Source organism: Primulina eburnea, chromosome 13 (assembly GCF_022965805.1).
Source record: "Primulina eburnea isolate SZY01 chromosome 13, ASM2296580v1, whole genome shotgun sequence".
NCBI classification, from domain to species: domain Eukaryota; kingdom Viridiplantae; phylum Streptophyta; class Magnoliopsida; order Lamiales; family Gesneriaceae; genus Primulina; species Primulina eburnea.
The window spans coordinates 861,744-889,230 of NC_133113.1; the positions used below are offsets into that span (position 1 = coordinate 861,744).

A 27,487-nucleotide genomic window follows, 5' to 3' on the forward strand; every position below is an offset into this window, starting at 1 on the left:
TAGTAAATATATTTATCGTGGAATCCTATTTGAGATAAATGACAAAGGCAAGAATTTGTGTGAGACGGTCTCACGGATCGTATTTTGTGAAACGAATCTCTTATTTGGATCATTCTTTAAAAACCATTATTTTTTATGCTAAGAGTATTACTTTTATTGTAAATATCGGTAAAGTTGACTCGTCTCACATATAAATATCAGTGAGATCATCTCACAAGAGACCTACTCAATGAGAAAAGTAGGATTATGTGTTTTGGAAATTTTCCAAATTTGAAATAAATTGATTGGAGATGAGTTTTATATTATGTAGAGAAACTACATGATTATTTTATGCTACGCTTGAAATATTTTTCCTATTATGATGTGGTTAGATGTTAGTTCTTGTATCATCAATGATACTCACGGGAAATCTAGGGTTCGATCCCAACGAGCGTCACTAGTTCAGACGTGGGCTTTAAGATGACCCTGAGCCTGAAATCAAGAAAAAGACCGTTAAGAGGGGGCCAGGAGAGTGTCCTGGCGTAGCCCCTCCGACGCTCAAGTCAGTGACTGAGGATATATGGGGGGAGCAGCTAAGGGTGCTGCTGAGAGCAATATATAGAATTCAATCCTGAATTAACAATCAAACCTGGTATTTATAAGAGAATACATGGGCCCTTGATGGGCATGTCTTTCATTTGGGCCAGGGATGAGCCAGGGGTGATGGGCTCATCCATGGGTATCACCAGTCTCCCCCTCCCAAGTCGAACTGAATCGCAGGTTCGAAGTTCGATTAATTGTGTTGTCCTCATTTGCAAGGTGTGAGTTGTGCATTTTCTTCCACCCGCTCGTGAGTCTCCGAAAATTGGAAGCTAATCCGTAATCCTAGCATCGCTTCATAGTCACCGCGTCGTCACCCTCGCCCACGCCAAGCCTTCATCCTCGCCTGCCAGCCCCTCACCCTCGCCCAAACCGCGAAGCTCGCCCAAGCCCTCTCGACGCACTCGCCGCCTTGCTCGCCCCGTGTTCCAGCCTCGCCCAGGCGTCTGCGCACCCTTCGCACGCTCGCCCAACGCTCCCCAGCTTGCCAGCAAGCGCTCGCCTACAGCGCGCCTCGCCCCACCAGCCGCATGCTCGCCCGAGTGTCCGCCAGCTCGCCCTGCCTTCGCCTCGCCCTAGAACCTCACCCCCCAGCGCGCATCACACGCTCGCCCGGCATTCGCACGTCACGCCCCTTCGCACGCTCGCCCAACGCTCCCCCCGCCCTAACACCTCACCCCCCAGCGCGCACTACACGCTCGCCCGGCATTCGCACGTCACGCCCCCTCGCACGCTCGCCCAACTCCAGCTCGCCCAGCCGTGCCACGCTCGCCCCTCGCCTGCTCGCCCACGTCGATGCTCGCCCCTCACCCGAGCGCCCACCTCGCCCAGTCTCGCCCAAGCGCTGCTCCAGTCTCGCCCAAGCGCTGCTCAAGGCTCGCCCACGCCGATGCTCGCCCCTCACCCGAGCGCCCAAGTCCTCGCCCAGTCTAACCAAAAAAATATTTTTCCTCCCAAACTCTGCTCCTCTGCTAGGCGATGCCTTAGCAGGAAAATTTAATTCTCCTCCTCCACTCTGCTCCTCTGCTAGGCGACGCCATAGCAGGAAAATAACAATTCACCACCTCCACCCTCTAACTCCTCTGCTAAGCCGGGTCTTAGCAGGAAAAATCAAACTATCGCCTCATCATCTCATAAGTCCTCTGCTAAGCCGGGCCTTAGCAGGAAAAATAAAATTCAATGCGTCCACCCTCTAACTCCTCTGCTAGGCGATGCCTTAGCAGGAAAATAAAATTCAACGCGTCCACCCTCTAACTCCTCTGCTAGGCGATGCCTTAGCAGGAAAATAAAAATTCAACACCTCCATCCTCTAACTCCTCTGCTAGGCCGGGCCCTAGCAGGAAAATAGAAATTCAACACCTCCACTCGCTAACTCCTCTGCTAGGTGATACTTTAGCTGGAAAATAGAAATTCAACACCTCCACCCTCTAACTCCTCTGCTAAGCCGGGCCTTAGCAGGAAAATAGAAATTCAACACCTCCACCCTCTAACTCCTCTGCTAAGCCGGGCCTTAGCAGGAAAGTAAAAATTCAACTTCTCCATCTAACTCCTCTGCTAGGTGATTCTTTAGCAGGAAAATAAAATCAACACATCCACCCTCTAACTCCTCTACTAAACCGGGCCTTAGCAGGAAAGTAAAAATTCAACTTCTCCATCTAACTCCTCTGCTAGGTGATTCTTTAGCAGGAAAATAAAATCAACACATCCACCCTCTAACTCCTCTGCTAAGCCGGGCCTTAGCAGAAAAAATAAAAATTCAACCGCCCCCACCCTCTAACTCCTCTGCTAGGTGACACCTTAGCAGGAAAATAAAGAGTCCACCTCGTCATCATCTAACTCCTCTGCCAGGCGACGCCTTGGCAGGAAAATACATATTCTCCACCCTCACCCTCAAACTCCTCTGCTAGGCGACACCTTAGCAGGAAAATAAAATTTTTCTCCTTCACTCTTCTCCTCTACTAGGCGATGCCTTAGTAGGAAAATAAAATTTCTCTCCCGCCCTCTGCTCCTCTACCAGGCGATGCCTTAGTAGGAAAATAAAATTTTTCTCCTTCCCTCTCGTAATACAACAACATTCATGAACTGAAAAGAGGAACCTGATTTTATTGAATATCAACTGATAACGTAAGACAAATTCAGGAACGAAATACATCAAAAATGAAGTAAAGATATTCTCTAAGGTGGTAAGCGTTCTCAGGCCTCTTTTAGAGCTTTACCCAGAGTTTCCATCAGTAGCACCCCCCGAGATCATATGAATCATTCCTCTCGTAGAGTGGTTATCCTCATTCATTCCCCCCCTCGGTTCGACGGGTCCCTAAGGAACATCTTGACCTCGACCTTCCCCTCTCTGCTCCCCGACCCTCTGATTTATCCATGGAGGGCCTTGACCACGTCTAGGAGACGAGCGAGACCTCTGTCGACTCCTGGATGAGGATCCTTCTCGTCTATCCCGCGAAGGCAATCTAGCACTGCTCTTAGCCCTTCGCGACTTCTCCCAGCTCTCCTCGGGCTCCTTCACCTCCGTCACCTCGTCACGACTCCTATCCAGAGGAACATGTGATGAGAATTGTCTTCTGTCCCTAGCTTTAATCTCCTCTCTTTCCCCTGTGCCCCTATTCCTTCCTCCTCCCTCCGCTCCCTCAACTCCACTCCTCCCAGGTCGCTGCTCCATTCTCTTATGCCGCTGGGCATCTTCAAGATTTATATATTTCTCAGCTCGAGCCAACAGATCATCATAGCTCGACGGAGGCTTCTTGACCAGCGACTTGAAAAACTCCCCTCCTCTAAGTCCCTGGGTAAAGGCACTTATCATGATGTCAGGAGTGACCGCTGGTATTTCCAACGCTACGCTGTTGAAGCGCTGGACAAACTCCCGTAAAGTTTCACCCTCTTGCTGTTTCATTACAAACAAACTCAAGTAGTTTTTTTGGTGCCTTTTGCTACTAGCGAATCGGTGCAAGAAAGCAGCTGAGAAATCCTCAAAAGAGCGTATGGAGTTGGGCGGCAAGGAGTTAAACCATTGCTGGGCTGACCTCACCAAAGTGCCGAGAAACACTCTGCACTTGACTCCATCTGAATACTGATGCAACAGAGCTGTGTTCTCAAACCTCCCCAAGTGTTCTTCTGGGTCCGTATGTCCATCATATTCTCCAACGTTTGACTGTCGGAAATTTGGAGGAAGCCCCTCTTCCAAAATGGCGAGGGAAAAATGACTTCCTTTCTTGGGGGCTGCATCTCTGTTTCCCAATTGCTGCCTCAGCGTCCGTATTTCCCTCCACATCTCTTCCATCTCCGGATTCTCCTCACTTGGGCGGGGTCGCGTCTCCTCCACCCTACTCTGACTTCCCTCCACATTCTCCTCTCGCTCCTGGCGAGCGGTCTGATCTTCTGCAAACATAGACTCTTGATTCCTCTTCATGGCCTCATCCACTATCCGGGTGATAAATTGACCCAACTGTTCTAGGGTCAAGTTCCCCACATTCTCATTGGGACGGGGTTGCTCGACCCTTGTCTCGTGAAGGGGCTGCTCGGTTCTTGTCTCTTGACAAGGTTGTTCCTGTCTCGTCTCAAGATGCGGCTGTTCCTGTATTGTCTCAGCACGAGATGGTTCAGGTCCTCTCCGAGGACGTGATGATGCTGAGGTAGCTCTTCCACTCCCTCTCTTACCTACCATATCTACGTCTTAACTCAAACTTCCCACAGACGGCGCCAAGTGATACTCACGGGAAATCTAGGGTCCGATCCCAACGAGCGTCACTAGTTCAGACGTGGGCTTTAAGATGACCCTGAGCCTGAAATCAAGAAAAAAACAGTTAAGAGGGGGCCAGGAGAGTGTCCTGGCGTAGCCCCTCCGACGCTCAAGTCAGTGACTGAGGATATATGGGGGGAGCAGCTAAGGGTGCTGCTGAGAGCAATATATAGAATTCAATCCTGAATTAACAATCAAACCTGGTATTTATAAGAGAATATCTGGGCCCTTGATGGGCCTGTCTTTCATTTGGGCCAGGGATGGGCCAGGGGTGATGGGCTCATCCATGGGTATCAATCAATATATATGTAACTTCCATAAAAATAAGAGGGACTCGTACGATCTAAAAGCATTGCAATAGGAGGAAAAATACTCTCCATGTAACATGAACAAAACCATAAGTTGTGCCATTTTGATGCAAAATATGTTTCCGAGCAAAAATGTGTTATTTTGGTGCAGAATTTGTGCTATCTTAGAGCAGAAATTGTGCTATTTTGATGCGAAACGTGTTTTCGAGCATAATTTGTGTTATTTGGTGCAGAATTTGTTATCATTTAGAGATGACCTTAGCTCTTGATTTATTTATTTATTTATTTTTTGATTACTTATTTAAAGTAAATATTTTTTAAGAGAGTTATTTTTACAATAAGAATATAAGATGTCCCTATATTTTTTTAAGAAACACAAGCTCTCAAGTAAATTAGAAATTATTGCATATAACTAGAAGCAATACTTATTAGTTATTATTGATTTTATAGCTTTAGATTTAATTTCAATTTTGAAAAATAAATTATTTTTTTTAATCTTTAACACAAAATCGCTTCAATTTTTATTCTAAAAAGAAATTTAAACATGCTACTTAATAAATTCATGTTCCAAAGTTTGTTGTTTTAACCTTTCGGATGTAAATCAGTATATTCATACCTTTCTACTCAGCTGTTTGTATTCCTAATAATTCTTTCAGGTGATACACATACCATTTTACAGTCTCAAAAACAGCAAAATTGCACTTTGAAGCTCCTCCCTCTCCAGTTGAGATCAAGTCAAAAAATCTCCAGCCATCGATGATAGTTTCACGATCTTTTGCCCCAAGCCAAACAATGCCAGGCAAAGAAATGGTAGAACATGAGTCTCAGTATCATCGTCCTCTCGAGGTTCTACGTACAAGCGATGTCCTTGCGAGGACCATTCACTACAACAAAAACGGCTTTCCGCAGCGCGCATATAAGCTTTCCGCAGCGCGCATTGCACGCTGCAAAGTTCCAAGCCGTTAAAAGTTCAGGATTATCCGCGGCGTGCATTGCACGCTGTTGATACTATTATCAACGGCGTGCATATGTACGCTGTTCATACAACTTTCCGCAACGTGCATGTGTAAGCCATTAATAGTCATAAAAAAACAAAATTCTAGCGACGGTTTTCGCTAAACCCGTCGCAAATCAGCGACGGTTCCGAAATTAAACACCGTCGCTACTATAGCGACGGTCTTCAAATAATGTGACGGTTAAAACGTTCGCGACGGTTCCAAAAGCCGTCGCTAAATTTTGCGTAAATTTAAAAAAAATTACTTTTATAATTTATTATATTTTAATAAAAAATTCAATTAAAAAATTAACCAAAAATTGAAATAAAAACAAATATCTAAGTCGAAATTAAAATCATATAACAAGAGAAAAATTTTAAGTGTTAAGTGATGTCGAAGACAATGGAACGGAGATCGGGTTTAAATAGATAATTTGCGCTTTGTTGCGACGGTTTGTATGTAAATTGTCGCCGATGTGTGTCTATTAGCGACGGTTATCTATTAACCGTCGCCGATTGACATCGGCGACGGTTGTAGTTAGCCGTCGCTAAATGTGGAAGCAATTCATTTTCCACTGCATCGGCGACGGTTTACGATAACCGTCGCTAAACGTGCAATTTTTCCGCAGCATCGGCGACGGTTTTAGATAACCGTCGCTAAATGTGGCCTTAAATCGAAATTCGAACTCATTTTTGGCAGCGTGCTAATAATATGCACGCCGTAAATATTACTATTAACGTCGTGCGATTAATGTACACCGTTAATGTCTGAATACGATTTATTTTTAACAGCATACATAAACTTGCACGTCGTTAATAATATTATTAACGGCGTGCGTTTATTGTGTGCTGTCGTTTATATAATTTATTAACAGCACACAAAAAGGCATGCTGCAAATATCACTATCCGCAGCGTGCGTTTAATGCACGCCGTCCATAGTAATAACCGCAGCGTGCTTTTAATGCACGCTGTTAATAGTATCAAGTTACTATCCGCAGCGGGCTTTATATGCACGCCGCCGATAGTACTATCCGCAGCGTTCGTTTAATGCACGCCGTTAATAGTATCAAGTGCAACACTATTAACGGCGCACAGGTGGGTGCACGCCGTGAAAAGTAGTATTCGCAGCGTGCTTTTAATACACGCTGTTGATGACGTGCTGCGGAAAGTCGTTTTTCTTGTAGTGATTTTTAAAAAATGAAGCCTTGGAATAGCATAGATCATCATGCTGAAGCTGATCACAGATTTCAGAACCTACCAAAAACAAATAATTACCAAATTAAAGACGATGTTCAGGCTTCTATAATCATATATATGAAGCTACGTAAATGTTTCCATACAAACCTTCGAGAGCTTTTGGACTAAATTTTTTGTTGTTACTTCCACAATGATCAGCTGCAGGCTCAATAGCAAGGTTTGGTTCATTTTGCACCTTTAAACGCTTCGATGGTGTGGAAGAATTGTTAAGAAATGGCTCCACATATTTTAGTTTTTTACGCGTCTTAGTTTCTTTCTTCACAAGATCTTCAGCTGAACATACAGTGCTGATAAATATAAGTCGATTGCATGCTCGTAAAATGTCTTCAAGAATAGTATGTGATGAGACGCGAAAGGATAAGAAACATAACCAGGATCCAGTTCCCTATCAGAAGTATTCCAATTCATAAGACACAGAGCTGCACTTATGACATCTGGTCCATTGACTCTCAGTATGTGCACCTAACACAAGTGTCAACTTAACTACCAAGTTAACGTCCAACTTAAGCACGACGATGATTTTATATGTGAAGAATGCCAATATACAACAAATCATGGGAGTGGCATTCAAAATTTCCATCTTCAGCTTTTAAAACGCTGAACAAGGTGATGCAAATTACCTTTAATTTGCACGGTTCGATCAAATGGAAAATTAATATGTCGCCTTTTAGTAATCTGTGTGATATGGAAAACCCCCTCCAACCGGCACTCAGACCATGCCTCCCAAGAAGATAAGATGTGTAGTACTCATTTCCCCATTCATCCACCAACACAATAGGGCAATCATGATTGGGTAAATGAAGGCTGCAGAAATTTTTCGGAAGATGCTGCCATAAGAAACATTAGCACAAAGTGCTCCTTCGTCTAGCTTTCTCATATTTGTCGTACAAACAGGACAAATTCCTGAAAGCTTACCAGCCAAAACCCATGAGAAACATTTGATGGGAGCATACACTTCAGAAAGTACGGATGTTCGTTTTCTAACTGTGACAGTACTCTGTCTGCTCGCTCCATCACAGAAAACTTAGCTTCAACATCTTCGTACATGTCTGTGTACCGGGTCCTCTTTTGTACAATTCTGTCATACATTACAGAATTATGAAAATCTTTCACCTTCAGACCTGAAGATTGTAAAACTCTGTTAATAAGAATTGTTACCTTCCTGATTTCTTTGAATCATCTGAGCGTGCCTGTTCAACAATTGATAAAAAAAATTAATTAGTAGAGTGAATTACCATCAGATCGCTTAATCATGTTCGTTTGTACATCAGAGAAGTGGATGAATTCCATAGAACTAATTATCACTATCTCATAAGGGAAACATATTATACAAGGATAATGCAAAAAACTGAGTGAAAGTCAGAGTCCATCAATTTGAGTAACATATCATGAGCATTACAGAGTATATCTAATTGAATACCTGGAACAGCTAGTGACATCCAATCCGATGACAATAAATGCAACATATATCAAATCCAAACGAATGTGATGCGTGTAATTCATCTACAAGATATATAGATATCAAATTGTGCGGAAATTCATCTACAAACTATACCAAATCATGCGAAAATTGTGCCCAATTCACAAACTCTGTGAAATCATGCACAAAACGTGCAAAGATTCATCTACAAACTATATCAAATCGTGCGCAAATCGTGTGCAATTCATCTACAAACTCTGTGAAATCGTGCGCAGATCGTGTGCAAATCCATTTACAAAATATATCAAATCGTGCACAAATTCATAAACAAACATCTACAAACGGATGAACTAGGGCACAGGTTTGTGTTTTCGATCAAAAGTTACCAATTCAAACAGTCAGAATTCTGGAACAGTTGCATGTTTAGTAATCCCACAACCAAGAAAATTGCAAGACAACCAATGGTCAGATCCTAGAAAATTGAAAGAACCCATAACACAAACACAAAGAAATCAGGTGAAACAACAGCACACCAGCAAATTTTTCCCACATCTGCCAAAAAAATGCACAGAACAAAATATGAAGTAGGGCATAAAACCAAAACCAAAACCAAAACCAAAACCAAAAAGGTGCTAAATTCTCACTTTTAAATCCTTGGATTTAAGACTTTTAGCCTTTTTTGCAAGACCCTTTTCCCTACTTTCCAATTGCAGAACATTTCTCTTCTTCATTTTCTATTCCTGCCAAGAAAACAGCAGCCAGCAAACATCAAAAAGCAAATACAGGCAAAAACAACAAAAAGGAACAAATCAACCAAAAAACTGTAAAGAGAAACCTTAGAAGTAGAATCAGTGGGGTCTCTTGCACGAACCTCGGAAGCTACGAAGTGTTGTGTCTCGATCCTATCCAGTTTTTCTCTGAGTTTCTAGGTTCCCATGAGTTTGGTGTCCTTTTTCCCGCGTTTCACTATAAAAAGTCCAGTAAGTATTTGAACTTGGGGGCACTGCACACGAACATTTATACAATTATATATTTGTGGCGAGAGAAAAGCGAAAGACAGGAGCAGCCAGCAAAAACATGGGACAGACAGCGGAAACTTCATCATCACTAGCCCAAACTGTCCTCAAGTCCGAGGACAGTCAGTGCTACACGCTGGACGGACTCATAATGTTCGTTATAGTTTTGTCAAATTAACAATTTTAAATATATATATATCATGAATCTCGAAATACATTTACTGTAATAAATGATTAAAAAGTATTAATTTTTTGTAATTTTTATTGATATTTTTTTGTAAAGATTTCTTTTTTGTTTTAAAAAAATTCAAATGTGAATTGAAGATATTTGAAAAATTAAATTATGTCTATGAAGTTATTTCAGAGTTAATTTTCAAGAAATTAAGATGACTTTTGCTCAGCTTTGTTTTCTCAAGTTTCATAGTTAATTTTCAAGGAAGTAAGATGACTTTTGCTCAGCTTTGTTTTCTCAAGTTATAATTATGGTTTTTTTCTTTCATGATATTTTTAAATGATATAGTATTTAGAAAAGGAGGTTGAATAAATAATAGACGCAAATTTCTTCTTTAAATTCAATTTAGTCGGGTTGGCAACCGAATTATATATTCTCGATTGTCAATGTTAATTGACTAACAAATATGTGCGGAAAGAAGTCAAGCTGACATATTAGAGCAAATCGGATAATGGTTTGGCTATCTAAACATAATGGTAAACAGAAAGTGAAAAGTACGAAAGTTTGTTTCTGGATATTTGGAGAACTCAAGCTCCTACGTGATATATACTTATAAAATCGAGATGGTCATATAAACATACAAGACTAGGAATAAGACAATGTTCAACTATTTCTTATATGGGATATCTAATAACTGTGAAAATTCACGCTATATAGAGGAAGCTTACACCGTTATAGCACAGAAAACCAGCAGTATTTTGAAAGTTGAGAAGCTTGTATATCAAAATATGCAAATTAAAAACCTAAATTTTTATGTCGATTTTTGTATTTAAAAAAAAAAGAAATTAGAAGAAAAATTGAAAAAATGTAGAGAGAAGGAGCGAAAGATTTTGGAACAACCTGCCGTTTGAATAAATAGTAAATATTACATCAAAATGAATAATGATTGTAATTCAAAATGATCTAGTCATCTTATTTCTTTTTAGCCGCATTCGAAAAATTATTTTCCTGACAATTTTGTAGCATTTCCAGAAATTGCACCTAGAAGATGCTTGCCCGGAGTCCATGCCTCCTTCTTTCTTGCCTTTTTTTTATTTTGTTTTTTTAATATCCAAATCCTTCTACGCTTTTCCGGGATTCCGTCGACTTGGTATCTGAATTGGTTCACCTTTCTTCTTCTTTTTTTTTTTTCAATTAATTCCTTCGGTCAGACCTGCACAATGAATATTCCAAACTATAACTGCTACATAAGCACAAAAATGACAAACATATATACATATGGAATCTTTATCTTTCGCATCAAATGATATCTTATTTTTGTTCGTCGTCCCTACGCTTCAAAATATCTAAAAAAAACTAGACTATTGCAGCGCTAACACCGGCTAAATGTGGATAACTCGTTGCATCGAGCACATGAGTTATATTTCCACGGTTGGAAATTATAATTGATTTTGGATGACTAGAATAATAAATCATATTTTTTAATGATCTTGTAATGTCAATATTGAGATTGTGTTACAACATTTTACAGGACTCTAGATAATATATATTAGCCCTACGGCCTTAGATAAAATGTGTTTACCTGATTTCAACCATTGGTTAAAGACACAAATGTTGCTCACACCTGATAAAATATTTTCTTTGTTTTTTCCTTATGCTCAAAAAACTTCTCCATTTCAAGAAGGCAAAAATACTTGTATGAGACGGTCTCACGGGTCGTATTTTGTGAGACGGATCTCTTATTTGGGTCATCCATGAAAAATTATTACTTTTTATGCTAAGTGTATTATTTTTTATTGTGAATATCTGTAGGATTGACCCGTCTCATAGATAAAAATTCGTGAGACCGTCTCACAAGAGACCTACTCTTTCAAGAATTACATGGTGCATCGCTTGAGCAAGTTGCTCTTAGTTCACAGGAACCGATAGAATGATGCACACAATATTATATCCCAAAGGTGGATAAATACCTTAACCACACAATTCAGGCATTTCCCAATTAACAAATCCAAACTAAAATGATCTCACAAAGCGTAGTATATGCAAAAACTCGAAGAACGAGATCAAGGGAATCACGGGATGAAGCTTTCACATGTAAGTTGTTCTATAAATGCTCATAGGACGAACCAGTAAAAGGTTGCAACGTAAAACAGACAATCTGTCATGTTATACCTCAGTCATCAAGAGAGGATATGCTCTATGGCACAGTGAGAGAGTATGAAATAACTGCCACATTGTATACAGACCTCACTCATAGCACCAGCAAGTTCTTTGAACTCATAACCAAGCTTCTCCTTTTTCAATTCAAGTGTTATTTACTAAGTCTCCAGAGTTTTCATACAAGATATATCCTTTAAACATGAATCCTTTCGTTCTCTTATCTTGTCATTTAGTCCAACTCTTTGTTCCCTAGTAGCTTCAATCCTTAGGTATTCACAAGAAGGTCCGATAAAATTTGTGCAGCTGAGAGTACGCAGATATTCAACCAACATGCTTGAACCCTCATAACCTTTTAGAGTTCGAAAAAGGATGTAGATAAGAAGAAAATACAGGTGATAGAACAAAATATTGCTTACTGATATGTTAATTCAGTACCTTCCAAATCAAGGGTAAGATATTCGTTGACAATCTGAGCTTGATTCATCAATAGCATTTCTTGAAAAGCTTGCACGCCAGATTCATATGGTTACATTACATCTCCAACGAACAGGACTTAATCTTTTCTCTTATCAGTCAAAATTCTATATACTCCTACTTCATGTTGTCTGCATTTTAAAATGAAAATGGAAGTTTAAAGGGCTGATGAATTTGTGGAGAGAATCACTACTAGTTGATTATATGATTGTAGACTTAGATCTATAATTTTGTTGAGTGAAACAGCTAAAATGAATGAAGTTAAAATTACTTCGATCAAAAGTTTGAAATAATGGGAGGCGACATATTTAAAAGTTTTATACTCCATTATATTCTATTTGGGAAGAGAACTTCCCGAGGAGATATTTTCTAATAACATTTCTATGTCATGCTGAAATTTATTAGATTATTTAATTTTTCAAAATTGTAAGTGAATATTTTAAAATTTAATAAAATAGTTTTCAAGTCCTCCCACTAATTGCTGTTGGGCAGGCCTTTGCATTATAAAGTGAAAAAAGAACCTGATAACCGTATTGTATTCATCCTGCATGAGCTTGTAAATGCAGAAGGCTGAGAGCGGCATCCGCTGCACTGAAATGGTTTGCTCTCACTATATACACCTATAAGAAAGTAAACTGAAATTGCTGTAGAAAGAAATAATCGACTTCAAACATGTTGTCGAGGTGTAACCTAGCTGTAATTAGATCTGTAAATAGGTTGGGAGAATTAATTTGTAATCCCTGTGATTGAGGGAATTAGTTAGGTAGTTTCCAGATTTAGGAATGAGTTAGTTTCCTTTTTTGTCTCCTTGTAATCTCCTATATAATACCGTGTATTATATCAATTAAAGGTAAGGAAATACAGAGAACTTTTCCTCTTGTTTCTGATTTCCCACATGGTATCAGAGCCCTAGGAATTTTTCTGGGGTTTCATATTCTTCAAGCAGCCTTCATTGCTGTGTGTTTCCTTTTCATATTCCAGTTTTTTTCTTTCTGGACTTCCTTTTTTCTTCGTGTTCCAGCCTTCATTGCTGTGAATCTCTTCTTCACCATGTCAATGTCCGAAGAATCCAATTCTGTTCAGAAAATTGGAGAGTTGCAGAATATTCGGGCATCCAACAGATTCAATGGGAAGAACTATCTCAAATGGTCCCAAATTGCCCGCACATACCTAAAGGGCAAAGGGAGTCTTAATCACCTACTTGGAACCAGACCAGAAGAAAGGGATCCAACCTTTGCCGCATGGGATAAGGAGGATTCCATGATCATGTCCTGGCTATGGGATTCCATGGAGGCAACGATCAGTGACACTTGCATGTTCTTGACTACCGCAAAGGAAATTTGGGACTATATCAACCGCACATACTCGAAGGCCCGTGATGCTGCCCTTGTGTATGAAATTAAGGAAAAAACCTCAGCCACCAAGCAAGGAGACAGATCTGTCACGGAGTATGCAACTTTGTTGCAAAATCTTTGGCAGGAATTGGATCACTATCGGGTAATTGAGATGAAATGCCCTGATGATGCGGCCACTTTAAAGAAATTCATTGAGAAGGATAGGATCTATGATTTTTTGGCAGGATTGAATTCCGAATTTGACCAAGTTAGAATCCAAATCCTCGGCAAGGAGGATACACCGTCTCTTGAAGAGACAATCTCATTAATCCGAGCAGAAGAAAGTCGGAGGAATGTCATGCTAGAAACCCATACTATGGATGGGTCAGCCTTAGCAGCGAAAACAAATCAGGAGCAGTCGAAGAATGATCTGCCTAAACACTCGGGTAGAGATAACCAAGGGAACAAAGACAATCTTTGGTGTACTTTTTGCAAGAAACCGAGGCATACAAGGGAGACGTGTTGGAAGCTGAGTGGCAAACCTCCGAGCCGAGAATGGGGCAACCGAGAATGGGGCAACCGAGAATGGGGCAACCGTGGGGGGCAACAAAGGCCTCAGGCACATATGGCAGAGCAGCCCAATATTGAGGAAACTTCAGCAATAGGGGGGTTCAGCAGCGAAGAAATTGAGAAGCTGAGAAGCTTAATGGGATCTCTTGAGAAGCCTTCTGGAGCATGTTCAATGGCTCTTTCAGGTAAACCTGCTTGCATGAATGTCTTAGACAAATTCTATCCCAACTCTTGGATCATAGACTCCGGTGCTACAGACCATATGACCCCCACGTCTCAACTCTTCCATTCCTATACCCCATGTCCAAGTACTAGAAAAATTGTTGTGGCCAATGGCTCTTTAGCTACTGTTGCAGGGATTGGAGATATACATATCACACCTAGCCTTATCCTTAAAAACGTTCTCCATGTACCCAAACTGTCAACAAGCCTTGTGTCTATTCAAAAATTGACTTATGATCTCAAATGCTATGCTGTTTTTTGCCCTTCTTATTGTGTTTTTCAGGACCAGGACTCGGGGAGGAGGATTGGACTTGCTAAGGAAAGGAACGGTCTTTACCACCTTGAACCATCTCAGAAAATCAGGAGCAATTTGTCTTCATCTTTCCTTAGTTCCTCAAACAAAGATGTCATTTGGCTATATCACCTACGTCTTGGTCATCCCTCGTTTAGGGTTCTAAAAATAATGTTTCCTCATTTATTCCAAGGATTAGATATTTCTGAGTTTCAGTGTGACATTTGTGAATTGGCAAAACATACCCGTGTATCTTTTCCTATTAGCAATAAAAGAAGTTCTCATCCTTTTCATTTGATTCATAGTGACATATGGGGTCCTTCCACTATACCTAATGTTTCCGGGGCTCGGTGGTTTCTATCCTTAATTGATGATTGTACCCGAGTTACATGGCTCTTTCTTCTTAAACAAAAATCTGATGTTAGCACTGTTATACCTAATTTCCATTCAATGGTTCAAACTCAATTTGGGGTCAAAATAAAAAGCTTTAGGACAGACAATGCTAGAGACTATTTCAATCAGACTCTATCCCCTTACTTCCAATCACAGGGAATTATCCATGATTCATCCTGTGTGGACACACCTCAACAAAATGGGGTAGCTGAAAGAAAGAATGGCCATTTACTCAACATCACCCGAGCCTTACTGTTTCAAGGGAATGTTTCTAAATCCTATTGGGGAGAAGCAGTTCTTACTGCCACATATATGATAAATAGACTTCCCTCCCGTGTGTTAGAAAACAAAAGCCCCATAGAGGTCCTTAATAGCTTCTACCCTCACTTCAGAACCTCAAATGGCATCACACCTAGGGTATTCGGGTGTACTGCATTTGTTCATGTCCACAAACAACATAGAGGGAAACTAGACCCCAGAGCCATCAAATGTGTTTTCCTCGGTTACTCATCCACTCAAAAGGGGTACAAGTGTTACAACCCCTCTAATAGAAAATTTTACATCTCTGCAGATGTCACTTTCACAGAAAATAAACCCTTTTTTTCCAAGTCCTCTCTTCAGGGGGAGATTTCAATGATGGAAGACAGTACTTGTGAGTCCTTTGAACCACTTCAAACCCTTGACCTTCCTCATGTGCCAACCCGTGTTGTTGAACCCGAGTCCTCTGAACCAGTCACATCTGAGTCACCCGTATCATCTCCTACTCACAATTTCCCAAGATTTCCACAGGTGTATTCAAGGAGAAAGACCGTTCCTGAACTGACACAAGTCCAAGAATCCAATCCAAATTCTGGAAATGAAATTACGGTAAGATTAGACCCAACTTTACACACACAACCTGTTGAACAAACCACTAATTCAACAACCGTTCTGGATCTTCCCATTGCTGTTAGAAAAGGAACCAGAGAATGTACTAAACATCCACTCTATCCACTATCTCACTATGTCTCTCTCAAGCGCCTATCACCAACCCAAAAAGGATTCATTGTGAGTTTGAACACCATTGCCATCCCTAACAATATGGCTGAAGCATTGTCAAAAAGAGAATGGAGGGATGCTATGAGAGAGGAAATGAGTGCATTAGAAAAGAATAAAACATGGGAGATCGTTGATAAACCGAAAGGAAAAAACATTGTTGATTGCAAGTGGATTTTTACATTGAAGTACAAGGCTGATGGATCCCTTGAAAGATAATAAAGCAAGGTTAGTAGCCAAAGGGTACACTCAGACTTATGGGGTGGATTATCAGGAAACCTTTGCTCCAGTTGCAAAAATGAACACTGTGAGAATCCTATTAGCATTGGCTGCTCACTTCAATTGGCAAATGCTACAATATGATGTTAAGAATGCATTCCTCCATGGTGACCTAAATGAGGAAATCTACATGAACATCCCACCGGGATTTGAAGGGGACACAGGTAACAATGTGTGCAAACTGAAAAAGGCCCTTTATGGGTTAAAACAATCTCCTAGAGCATGGTTTGGCAGATTTGCAAAAGTCATGAAGGAATCTGGCTATAAACAAAGCCAAGGTGACCACACCTTATTCATTAAGCATTCGGCTAGAGGGGGAGTGACTGCCCTTTTAGTCTATGTGGATGACATCATAGTGACTGGAAATGATGAGAAAGAGAAGCATGAATTGAAGTTAAGACTAGTAAAAGAATTTGAAACAAAGGAACTAGGGAAATTGAAGTACTTCCTCGGTATTGAGGTGGCACATTCAACACAGGGAATCTACATATCTCAGCAAAAGTACGTAACTGATTTATTGGCAGAAACAGGGAAGACTGGGTGTAAACCGATCTCTACTCCAATAGATCCAAACTATAAGTTGGGAGAAGCTAAAGAAGAACCAGCTGTGGATAAAAGAATGTACCAAAGGTTGGTTGGCAGACTCATATACCTTACTCACACTCGACCAGACATAACATATTCTGTAAGTATGATCAGTCAATTCATGCATGATCCAAGAGAACCTCATCTTCAGGCCGCCTACAGGGTACTGCATTACTTGAAAGGCAATCCGGGGAAAGGAATCTTGTTCAAAAGGAATGGCACTCTTACTCTGGAAGCCTACACCGACGCTGACTACGCTGGCTCCCTAGTGGATAGAAGATCAACTACAGGATATTGTACTTTTCTTGGAGGTAACCTAGTGACATGGAGGAGCAAGAAGCAGAATGTAGTGGCAAGGTCATCTGCGGAATCAGAATTCAGGGCTATTGCTCAAGGATTATGCGAATTACTTTGGCTGAGAATCATTTTGGATGATTTGAGAGTCCAATGGGAGGGTCCTATGAAGCTCTACTGTGACAACAAGTCAGCTATTAATATGGCTCATAATCCTATACAACATGATAGGACAAAGCATATTGAAATTGATAGACATTTCATCAAAGAAAAACTGGAGGAAGGGTTAGTGTGTATGTCCTATGTTCCATCAGAGAGACAATTAGCCGATGTTCTAACAAAGAGGCTGAACAGTTCGAGTTTCCATGATCTTGTATCCAAGCTGGGAATGGAAGACATCTATTCCTCAGCTTGAGGGGGAGTGTCGAGGTGTAACCTAGCTGTAATTAGATCTGTAAATAGGTTGGGAGAATTAATTTGTAATCCCTGTGATTGAGGGAATTAGTTAGGTAGTTTCCAGATTTAGGAATGAGTTAGTTTCCTTTTTTTGTCTCCTTGTAATCTCCTATATAATACCGTGTATTATATCAATTAAAGGTAAGGAAATACAGAGAACTTTTCCTCTTGTTTCTGATTTCCCACACATGTAGAGAATCCTTAAACAATGTTTGATTTCAATAATAAAAAAAACTCATAAAATTTAGAGCATTTACCTTCATTCTGCAGGCTCCCACCAGATGAAAAACCAGTATGTCTCCCTCTTCCAAGTTATGAGCAATTGAGAACCCCTTCCATCCAGCACTAAACCCCCTCCTATAAGGCAGATATTTCGTGTAGTATTCTTTAACATTCTCATTGACTAATGTAATACTTGAATCATGGCTTGGCAAATGCCACTCGCAGAACAACTTTGGCAGAGACTGTATTGAACAAAGAAGTTAAGCACAAAATATATTTGTAAAATAAAGCCTCAATAGCACTGCCAATTTGAATTTGGAGTACTTTTCGACCTACCAGCCAGAAGCCTCCTGTGACATTTGATCGAATCATTGGCTTTATGAAGCTAGGGAAATGTGAATCGAGATTTGATTGGACTTCTAATGCACGCTCCATAGCAGATGATATAATTTCAACTTGACTATGAGTATCATCTCTGACCACTCTTTTATCTTTACCCCTTTGGAAGTAATAAAAAACAAGAAGTTTTTTATCAGATAAAAAAATTATCAGATATTTGCATAATAATGAACAATGAGAATACAAAGTGAGTTCTTACCTTCTCTGTTCACAAGGCATATCACGAACATCCTATTTGGCACAAAACATGCGAGTAACTTATGTGAGTAGCCATCACTTAAAAGTAATCAGTTTAGATAAACACTACCATATTTATAGCATTCCATAGATTAAGGATGTAAACAAACCAAATAAAGACAAATATTTTATCTGAGCTGTAATTTCAGGAGAAACTCAAATAGTAAAATGTTTTTGCTCAATCTGGAGCTCAAATTCGAGGTCAACTCGAAATGCTTGAGTCATATATTTTTCGAGTCGGCTCGATTCGTTTATAACCGCTACTGCGTTAACTTGAAAATGTGATAATTATGACATTATGTAGGAAAAAATGAAATCATGTATTCTTATGACTTTCCATTTGTTTACACAAGATTGCAACCATTTCATATAAATCATAACTACAGATTTCCCTAGAGAATGTCATGAACACACATGAAGTTCGAATTACGCAGAGTCAGATTTGTCTTTATCAAGAAAGAAGCCATCGATCAAGTCCATAGTCTTGAGGCAAGATGTTACGTTGCAAAAAACTTATCTAAAAAACAAGCTATCAAGGTGGAGAACCTAGAGACTTTGTAAACCTAAGATCTGAGCTTCTACCTGGGTTATTTTTGAAAAGGGAGTGATAAAGTCTATATGACAGTCAAAACATTTTGGCATAGTTTGGTACATGGGATAAGGGAGAGATTGATAAATAATCCTCCTTATCCCATATTTGGTATATTTTTAAAAAGCTCATGATAATTTCATGGGTCCTTGATAAATAATTTTTTAGAAGGATAAATTATCCTTTCTATTAGGTGTGATAATTGTTATTTAAGGATAAAATACACTACAAATGACTTAATTACCTTCAGTTTATAAATGATTTTTATAAACCTATGCTAGTAGGTAGAAATTAAAATCAAATAAATATTTTATTTATTTTTATATATTATATAATATGATAATTATATAAATGAATTCGAGATGATTATATAAATAATTTTTATAAATCTTAATAAAATTATTAGTATCACCCGATTAACATTAACAATTGATATTTGACTTCACTCACAAAATCAAGGGCTCAATTATCATATTATATAATATATAAAATTAGGTAAAAAAAAATAAATTATGCAAGCACTATCGGCGTATGAACAAATAAAAAATATGAACTCAAGCAACAACTTTGAAATTATAAAATTTATTATGATAATGTTAATTTTGTCATTATAATCTAATATATAAATTTAATCACTTTTATTAAAATCATACCAAATATTAAATACAATATCCTACATCTTATTTATCCTTAACTTATCTTTATATTATATATAACATGCTTATCCTATCATATGTACCAAACTATGCCTTAAAGATTTTTTTTATCAAGGGACACTTATCCGCACTGGCGGAAGGTGGAGCAAGAGTGGAATGAACGGGGTGATTCCCCCCTCTTTAAATTATTCAATGGACTTGCATATTCTTGTATATTATACATACACATCATTCATCAATACAACATTATCCCTTCGATTCTTGTGAGTTTCAAGAAGTGCATACTCTTTCATCTCAGATAGTATTAGTAAGACAAACCTGCGAACTTTAAAAGGGGACCAAACGAATCAAAGTGGCCATTTTATAAAATTTGATGGGGTGAAAATCAAGGTTTTCGAAAATTCTACTTGAAATCTTAAAATTTTCGATACGATCAATCGTCCTTTCATCCCCCACTCCAAACACCCCTCCCTCGTTGTCAAGATCATCACACAGATCCCATATATATCACAATCAACAGAGGAGGCTACTAGAACAAAAATATATTTAAACAATAAATCTTGGCAACCTTGATCTAGACTTTCAAGCCTAATTCTTATAGATTCTTTTTTGATCTTGTTAACATTGAGCCTTTGGCCTAACTCCATCTCAAAAGTTAGCTTAAAGGTAAAATTTGTTCAAGCTCGTATAAAAAACTCTCAAGGACTTAATTCAACTTATACGAGACATCTAATACACTAAAGAATAAACAACTAGAGCAAGAGATTTACAAGACATTATAAGGTGGCCAATAAGATAATCTAACATATAACGGTGGCTTCTACTACCGTGTAAAAATCGAGACTTTGGCTAGTCAAGCCAGGAATATTTAAGTCCATATATAAAACTCTCGAGAACTTAACTTAACGGTCTAACAGATCTAATTATTATTATAAAACTTCGATTCGATCCAACAAGGTTCGCTTATTCATTTCAAATTATTACAACTCAAACAACTGAAAAATACAGGCAGAGAAAAATCTTACTCGATCACGAATATGCGTTCCCGTAATTTCCATCATCCTAAATGGTTTCTCCTTTATATTAGCCAAAAAAAAAATCCCTATCAAAGCAAGACCAAAAAAAATCATACCCACAGGTTTCCAGGCCAATACATCAATGAAGCTAAAATAAAAAAAATAAAAAATAAATCCATAAATTAATATTTAATATTATGTTTACGCGCACGAGATAGATGCGATCAAAATTGATGGAGAGAAGAGATGGATCCGATCAACAGAAATTGCCCGCCAAGGAAGATTGGCTGTTTGATTCAATAGGCCGCCGGTGACTCGAAAGAATTGCTTTAACGAATCACATAAGTTTTTTTTAAAAAAAAAATGAATCACGTAAAAATAAATAATGTCACATCACTTGGTTTTTTTAATTAATTTATATTTAAAAAATTAATATCATAATTATAAAATTTAATAAAAGATCATTGTGCAATTTGTTGGGGGTGTCAATTCGGGCAGGTTGAATTGGGTTGAACAATAGTATTATTCAAAAATTGGTCAACTCGAACCCAACCCGAAATAGAGCCAACAAAAAAACTCTCAACCCGAATCCGGACTTGAATCAACTCGATTAACTTGATTTTGAATTTTTTTAAAAAAAATTAAAGAAATTCAAAAAATAATAATATCTTTTGATTTAAACGCATAATAATAAAATCTCTCACATATGTATGATTTAAATTTGAAAGTCTAATTATAGAAAAATAAAGTATATTTACTAAATCAAATAAACAATTGTTTAAAAAATAAAAAATATTCAAAATAAATAATAAATTTTGAAAATTTATGATATAAATATACAATAAATATTTTTTCAAACATACAATATATTAAAAAAGTAGGTAATATTTATTAATTATATATTTTTAAAGTAAAACTTTCAGGTCATCCCAACTTAACCCAATCCGATAATTTTTTTTGGGACAGCTATCGTGTCTAACCTCATCTGACCTAAACCCAAAAACCTAAAACCTGAGTTTTTTCGGATTGAATCGTATTGAGTTATTAAATCGTGTCTGATTTTGATATCTCTGATAATTTGATAGTTGTGATATGAAATATAAGTTGAAATGACTATTTTGAAATAAAAAACATTTGTCTAAGAGTAATTTTGAGCAAGAATTTGGTGTAAAGACAATTTTGTCAGAAAGTCTTTATATATAGAATAAATTTAATATAATAGAAATTTAAAACTAAAATTTTTACATCAAAAGAAACAGTGAAACTCCTGTCAAATATTTTGTGATACAGATCTTCTGATTAATTAAAAAATTATTTTTTATGTCAAAAATATTAATTTTTTTAATTATATTATATTAATAAAAATAACTTTTATTGATAACTTTATACATAAAATTCTTTTGAATAGTGAAATAATCGTAATAAAGATTTTTTTAACATGTAATTAATGAGGAGCAGGTTTGAGCTTATAATTTAAATAAAATTTGTTATTGTTTTGGTATTTGGTTTGGGCTAACTCAAAGGTCCTGGATAAGGCCAAATCTTGGTGTGTTTATTGGGCTTCGGAGTGTGGTTTGGTATAGGCTCGGCCTAAGGCTTGGTAGTCAACTGAGGCTCCAAATTATACCATTACTATTGTAGTATGTAGTACTTATAAATCTGGATTAAATTATATGATAGCAATTTATTAATTATTTATAAGGAAAAATACTAAAAATCCCATTATAAAATATCCTCATAACCAATGAATTATAATCTCCTCTAATTATCATATTTTTTTGCAAACTAAAAACCTATCCGATCGATCAATTTTTAAAAAATATTTGTCCATGAATTAACCTTAATCGACTTGATTAAAACATACAATTAATAATAAACATGATTATTACATGTACATTTCTATGTTAATGATTACATAAAATATGTTTGGTACCTATCATTGCTCCTAGACTCCTTGCTAAGAGAGAGCTTTTTATCGAATATAATTTTTAATGAAGTAACAAGCATGGTTTTTGTTAAACCAAACTATATGATAATCTTGTATTTAAATACAATAAATTGTATGGAGTTGTTGAGCTCAAATTCTATAAAGTTCACCGGCAATGGAAGTCCATCAAATGTTAGAAGCTCGGTTGCCAATTCATGAAGAAATCGGTTGATGTGCACGTTTGAAAAAGCTGACCCACGATCTGGATGATCGTTGAATATTGTCAGAACTGTTCAGCGGAGTTGAACAAAAACCAACAGCAAGAAAAATCAACAAAAAGCTACAACAAAGTTTCTACAAAATTCGATCGATAATGTGTCTATATATTTCAATTTCCACTAGTCAATTTTAATAATATTCAACGTGTTCTTCCATTCTTCTTGTAAAAACATTTCTCAAGCCGATAACAACATAATTAGAGTTTATGAATTCTTTCTATAATTTCATTATATTACTCAATTTATATTTTTAGCTTTAAAGTCATATCGAGATAATTATAACGAACGGTCGAATCGAGACACATAACACTTGATAAAAAGAATCAAATAATTTCACATTTGACATGATCATGTGTTTAGTATGCTCGAAGGTTTTCGTGACAAAGAGGAGTATATAATAATCAGATATAAGTCAACTAGTTTATAATATATTATACATTTAAAAAATAAAATCCACGCTGTATTCAAAATACAGTAATTAAGAAAGGGGTTTTGTTGAATTCGAGGGCGAATTTTTTGAATTAGTTAACTAATAATTAGCAACATTAATTCCTTTCCCTCTTTCTACTTTGATTTAATTAAAACTACAATTAATAATTATCAAAAGTTAATTAATTAATTAATAATGCATCAGATCCAAAGCACATGGAAGTGAGTTGACGAAGGATTATTTCATCCTATCCCTGCAGGCAGTGCCTGCAGGGGTACATCCAAGGACCAGAATTTTTTCTGGCCCAATTTTATTTTTTTTTAATTTTTTTTTTTCCCATGAGGTGGAATCTCAACCACTCATATGAGGTGTGGGCACTGCCCACACACCCATAATCGAACTCCACTGCACGTGCTTCACTACTCACTCTAATAATGAACACAATACACGCACGTTCCTTACTAATTTTTATTTTTTTTTGTCTATTAAATTTTCAAATTTTGATGTTTTTATATTGATTTTAATTTTCGATTATTTTTGTCTAATTGTTGACATAACATATGACGAGTAAGAAATTTTCGATGCAACGCTCGATATTTCTCAATAGCATATCAGCATTTTCCAGTATCGTATTATCAATTGAACTATATATGATAACTGGAAATTAAAAGTTGGTATATCAAAACCAAACTTAGTAAACCATAATCAAAAGTTAGTGGATAAAATAAAATTATTTTTCCTTATTAATTACTTTTTAAAACTAAAAGAGTTTATTGTAAAATTGTTTTCTATTTTTTTTTTTCAAGAATCGCTTTCTCATTTTGAAGAATTATGAAAATCTGTTTGGATATATATGTTTTTCTACTCAATTTTAGAAGATATATTTTGATAAAAACTTATTTATTATAAATAAAAATCGTGCAGAATGTATATATTTGGACCATGTGCTTTCTTTGAGTTATTACAATAATAGAAATAACGAGTATATATATTTCTAGTACATCAACTTGATTAGTTGAATAATATATGTATTTGACAGGATAAAAATTTGTGTGAGACGGTCTCACGGATCGTATTTGTGAGACAGATATCTTATTTGGGTCATCTATGAAAAAATATTACTTTTTATGCTAAGAGTATTACTTTTTATTGTGAATATCGGTAGGATTGACCCGTCTCAAAGATAAAGATCTGTGAGATCGTCTCACAAGAGACCTACTCATTTGAGAGATGCTCTGGTTTTAATAATTAAAATAATATCTTAAAAATTAAATTAGCATGAACCCAATATTTCCAAAATAATTATAAACTATCAAATAGCTTATTTCGACATATGACAAGTATTTTTAAAAAATATTATCATAATTTTCAAGGTTTATAAAATGTTTTATATAAGCTTATAAACTAAGTCAAACACGTTTTTCTTACTTACGTACAGATAGTGAGACAATAAGTGTAGCAAGTATTATTAACGAGCCATGAAATTTGAAATATTTTCCACGATGATATATCATGCAACTAACAAGTTTTTTTGGGATGGTCCTATTTATATTAGGCAAAAACTTGTGTGAGACGGTCTCACGGATAATATTTTGTGAGACGAATATCTTATTTGAGTCATCCACGAAAAATTATTACGTTTTATGTTAAGATCAGTATTATTTTTTATTTTGAATATCGATAGGGTTGACCTGTCTCACAGATAAACATTCATGAGACCGTCTTACAAGAGACCTACTCATATTATATGGAATTTTCTGTTATATTTGATGTTTTAAATCGTGTTATCTTTTGTTCAAATAAATTTTGTTTGTAAAAAATTAATAAAAATATAAACGTATTAAACATCGTATATGAATAAAATATAATTAATCATTGATAAAATATTTGAGTAATAAAAAAAAAAGTATACATATATCCAAGCCATCAATTAAACATTTCATAAAAAGAAAATGAAAATATCCCCAACAAAAACGCTCTTTTCAACCATAAAAACCCTACCGACTCCCAAATAATATCATCAATTCCGGGAGACTTTGTATTCAGTCCCTAATGAAACTCATCTTTGTTTCAACTCCCTTTTTCCCCAAAATACCCTTCATTCTTCTTTTTAAATAATTGATTTTTCTTTTAAATTTAATGGCCCATCATGCTTCCGTAAAATAAAATTAAATATTTTACCTCTTTGACCGAAGTACCACCGGGTTATATCCACCGTATTTTACAGACTGCTCCTCACAGTCCAACCACGCGATCGCAACCGATGGTTACCGACGCAGATTCCTTCAGCAATACTCGGCACAACTCTAATTCGTTTCCTACCTTAGAGTGTATAATAAAATATAAAATTTTGAAAATAATACATGAGAGGGGTTGAGAGCAAAGATTTCTTTTATTCAAACACAAACATTTATTTATTACATAGTAACCTCCTGTAGAGGAGGAGAAACTTGTTTAGCTACTAATAGTAGCTGAACTTCTTACACACATAAACTTGAAAGAGAAATATTACAACCTTATATGAAAGAAATGAGGAAAATGTTCGATGATCGTCACTTCCTTCTTCCGGCTTTATTTATAGGAGGCTCTTTCGGATTTGAAACTCGGATTTCAAATCTTCATTAGCCTTTACAGCTTGCTTGGGGACCATGTAGTGGTTGAAGGGTCCCTGTCTAGATTATTAATCTGGACATCAACTTCTCATCCTCCTTTATCTCTCTTAGATACCATTGACGATGAGTTTCAGGATATCGGCAGTAATTTCATCTTTTTTATACTCTTTGAAATGATTTACTAACCATTTAAGAGCTTCTGCCTCTTTCCTCTTGTATGTTAACCTTCTTTTCAAAACTTTCAAATATACCTTATACATTTTTAAGTTTTGATTCTGGTGTGTTAACTGGTTTCCTTTCTGTTCTTATTTATAGATGAATTTTCGGGACCAGTTATTTTACTTTTTATTCATTGGATTCCTTTTAGTTTTGATATCCAATGTTCTCTTGTCTTTTTCCACTTTATTAGTGGTTAACGAGTCACCTACCACCTATTATTGGTGGTCCTTGTTTTTCCACTCACATTAATTTCACATGGTGGTCCTTCTTTTGGTTAGTGGGTGAGTCACATGTCCACCATTAGTTTTGTCGAGGCATCTTTGGCTTTCGCTGTCCTCGAGGAAAACGTGATTGTGGTCCTTCCCCACTTGTGCTTGAATCGGTAAAGTGTTTCCGATCAGATCTCGGCTTGAATCTTTTATCGAATTCCGGTTCCTTCTGGTTTTGGCATTCAAGGCAGATTTTTTCTGACCATCTTCATATGTGTGCCATATTACATAATTTCCGACGAGTTTCTTTACTGGCCGGCAGCTTGCTGTTCCACAAAAGATTTCTCTTTTTCTCGAATAAATCTTTTGCAAAACTTGTTGTTTTTCCTGTCATGGTATTTAACAGGAATGATCCGTTCACTGAATGATTATAAAATTTGAACGGAAACTTGACCTTGTCCATCTCAGTGAGACAGACCCAGAAACCCCAAGCTCTTCTGGTAGAAATGTCTTCTTCAGTGATTGAAGCAACCAGGGGTGTTTCTTCTGTTGGAGGATCCTTGATAAATTTTTGGACATTTGTATCCGGCCTCCTTAGCTTGATGAAATGAAAGGCTTCGTGAGAACCTTTCCCTGCTGGTTCTGGTGCTGCACTAAAGAAGTATAGCTCCAAAACATCTCCTCTGGACAAATAATCATTGTTTGCCCAAGTCTCGTGAACAGCTTCCTGGATCCACTTTGGTAAACCTGAGATTTCCGGAAAACTGGGTGATGTAGTATAAACTGAGGCAAGAGCCCCGAATTCATACCATGCTTTAACCTCCTTTGGATATGAATTTTGTTTCATCCATACCCTTGGATATTTTCCTGAAACATCAACCCTATTGGTAGCTGGGTTAATGCCAATTCTTGTTTTTAATTTCTCCATATTCTGTTGGTACACCTGAAATGGAGAAATTGTTGATTCGTTAATACCAACCTTAGATTTGCCTTTGTCAATACGAGGCCTAAGGTTGATCTCTCCCTCTTCAATCCCCGAGGTGAAGGGTTGACTTGATGACTCAAGATAAGGATCAGGAGTCTCAATTTTTGTTTCAGCCGACT

At 37.3% G+C, this 27,487-nt stretch overlaps 2 protein-coding genes across 3 annotated transcripts; both read right to left on the reverse strand.

Moving 5' to 3' along the window:
* Nucleotides 1–5,215: 5,215 nt before the first annotated feature.
* LOC140810759 (uncharacterized) lies at nt 5,216–9,455 on the reverse strand. Of its 2 annotated transcripts, none has more exons than XM_073168642.1 (9): nt 9,179–9,455; nt 8,952–9,047; nt 8,046–8,077; nt 7,803–7,965; nt 7,508–7,714; nt 7,259–7,349; nt 6,975–7,160; nt 6,817–6,884; nt 5,216–5,514 (listed from the first exon to the last, which is right to left on the reverse strand). In XM_073168642.1, the coding sequence occupies exons 2-9, from the start codon at nt 9,036–9,038 to the stop codon at nt 5,485–5,487; spliced, it is 864 nt and encodes a 287-aa protein (XP_073024743.1). In that variant the 5' UTR covers nt 9,039–9,047; nt 9,179–9,455; the 3' UTR covers nt 5,216–5,484. The 2 variants fall into 2 exon arrangements, with proteins under 2 accessions (XP_073024743.1, XP_073024742.1); XM_073168641.1 differs by having other exon boundaries at nt 9,143–9,455.
* Nucleotides 9,456–12,088: 2,633 nt separating this feature from the next.
* LOC140809755 (B3 domain-containing protein At5g42700-like) lies at nt 12,089–20,891 on the reverse strand. The gene is made up of 6 exons (XM_073167475.1): nt 20,718–20,891; nt 18,410–18,441; nt 18,148–18,310; nt 17,847–18,053; nt 12,651–12,720; nt 12,089–12,260 (listed from the first exon to the last, which is right to left on the reverse strand). The coding sequence occupies exons 1-6, from the start codon at nt 20,820–20,822 to the stop codon at nt 12,247–12,249; spliced, it is 591 nt and encodes a 196-aa protein (XP_073023576.1). The 5' UTR covers nt 20,823–20,891; the 3' UTR covers nt 12,089–12,246.
* Between the last annotated feature and the right edge of the window lie 6,596 nt (nt 20,892–27,487).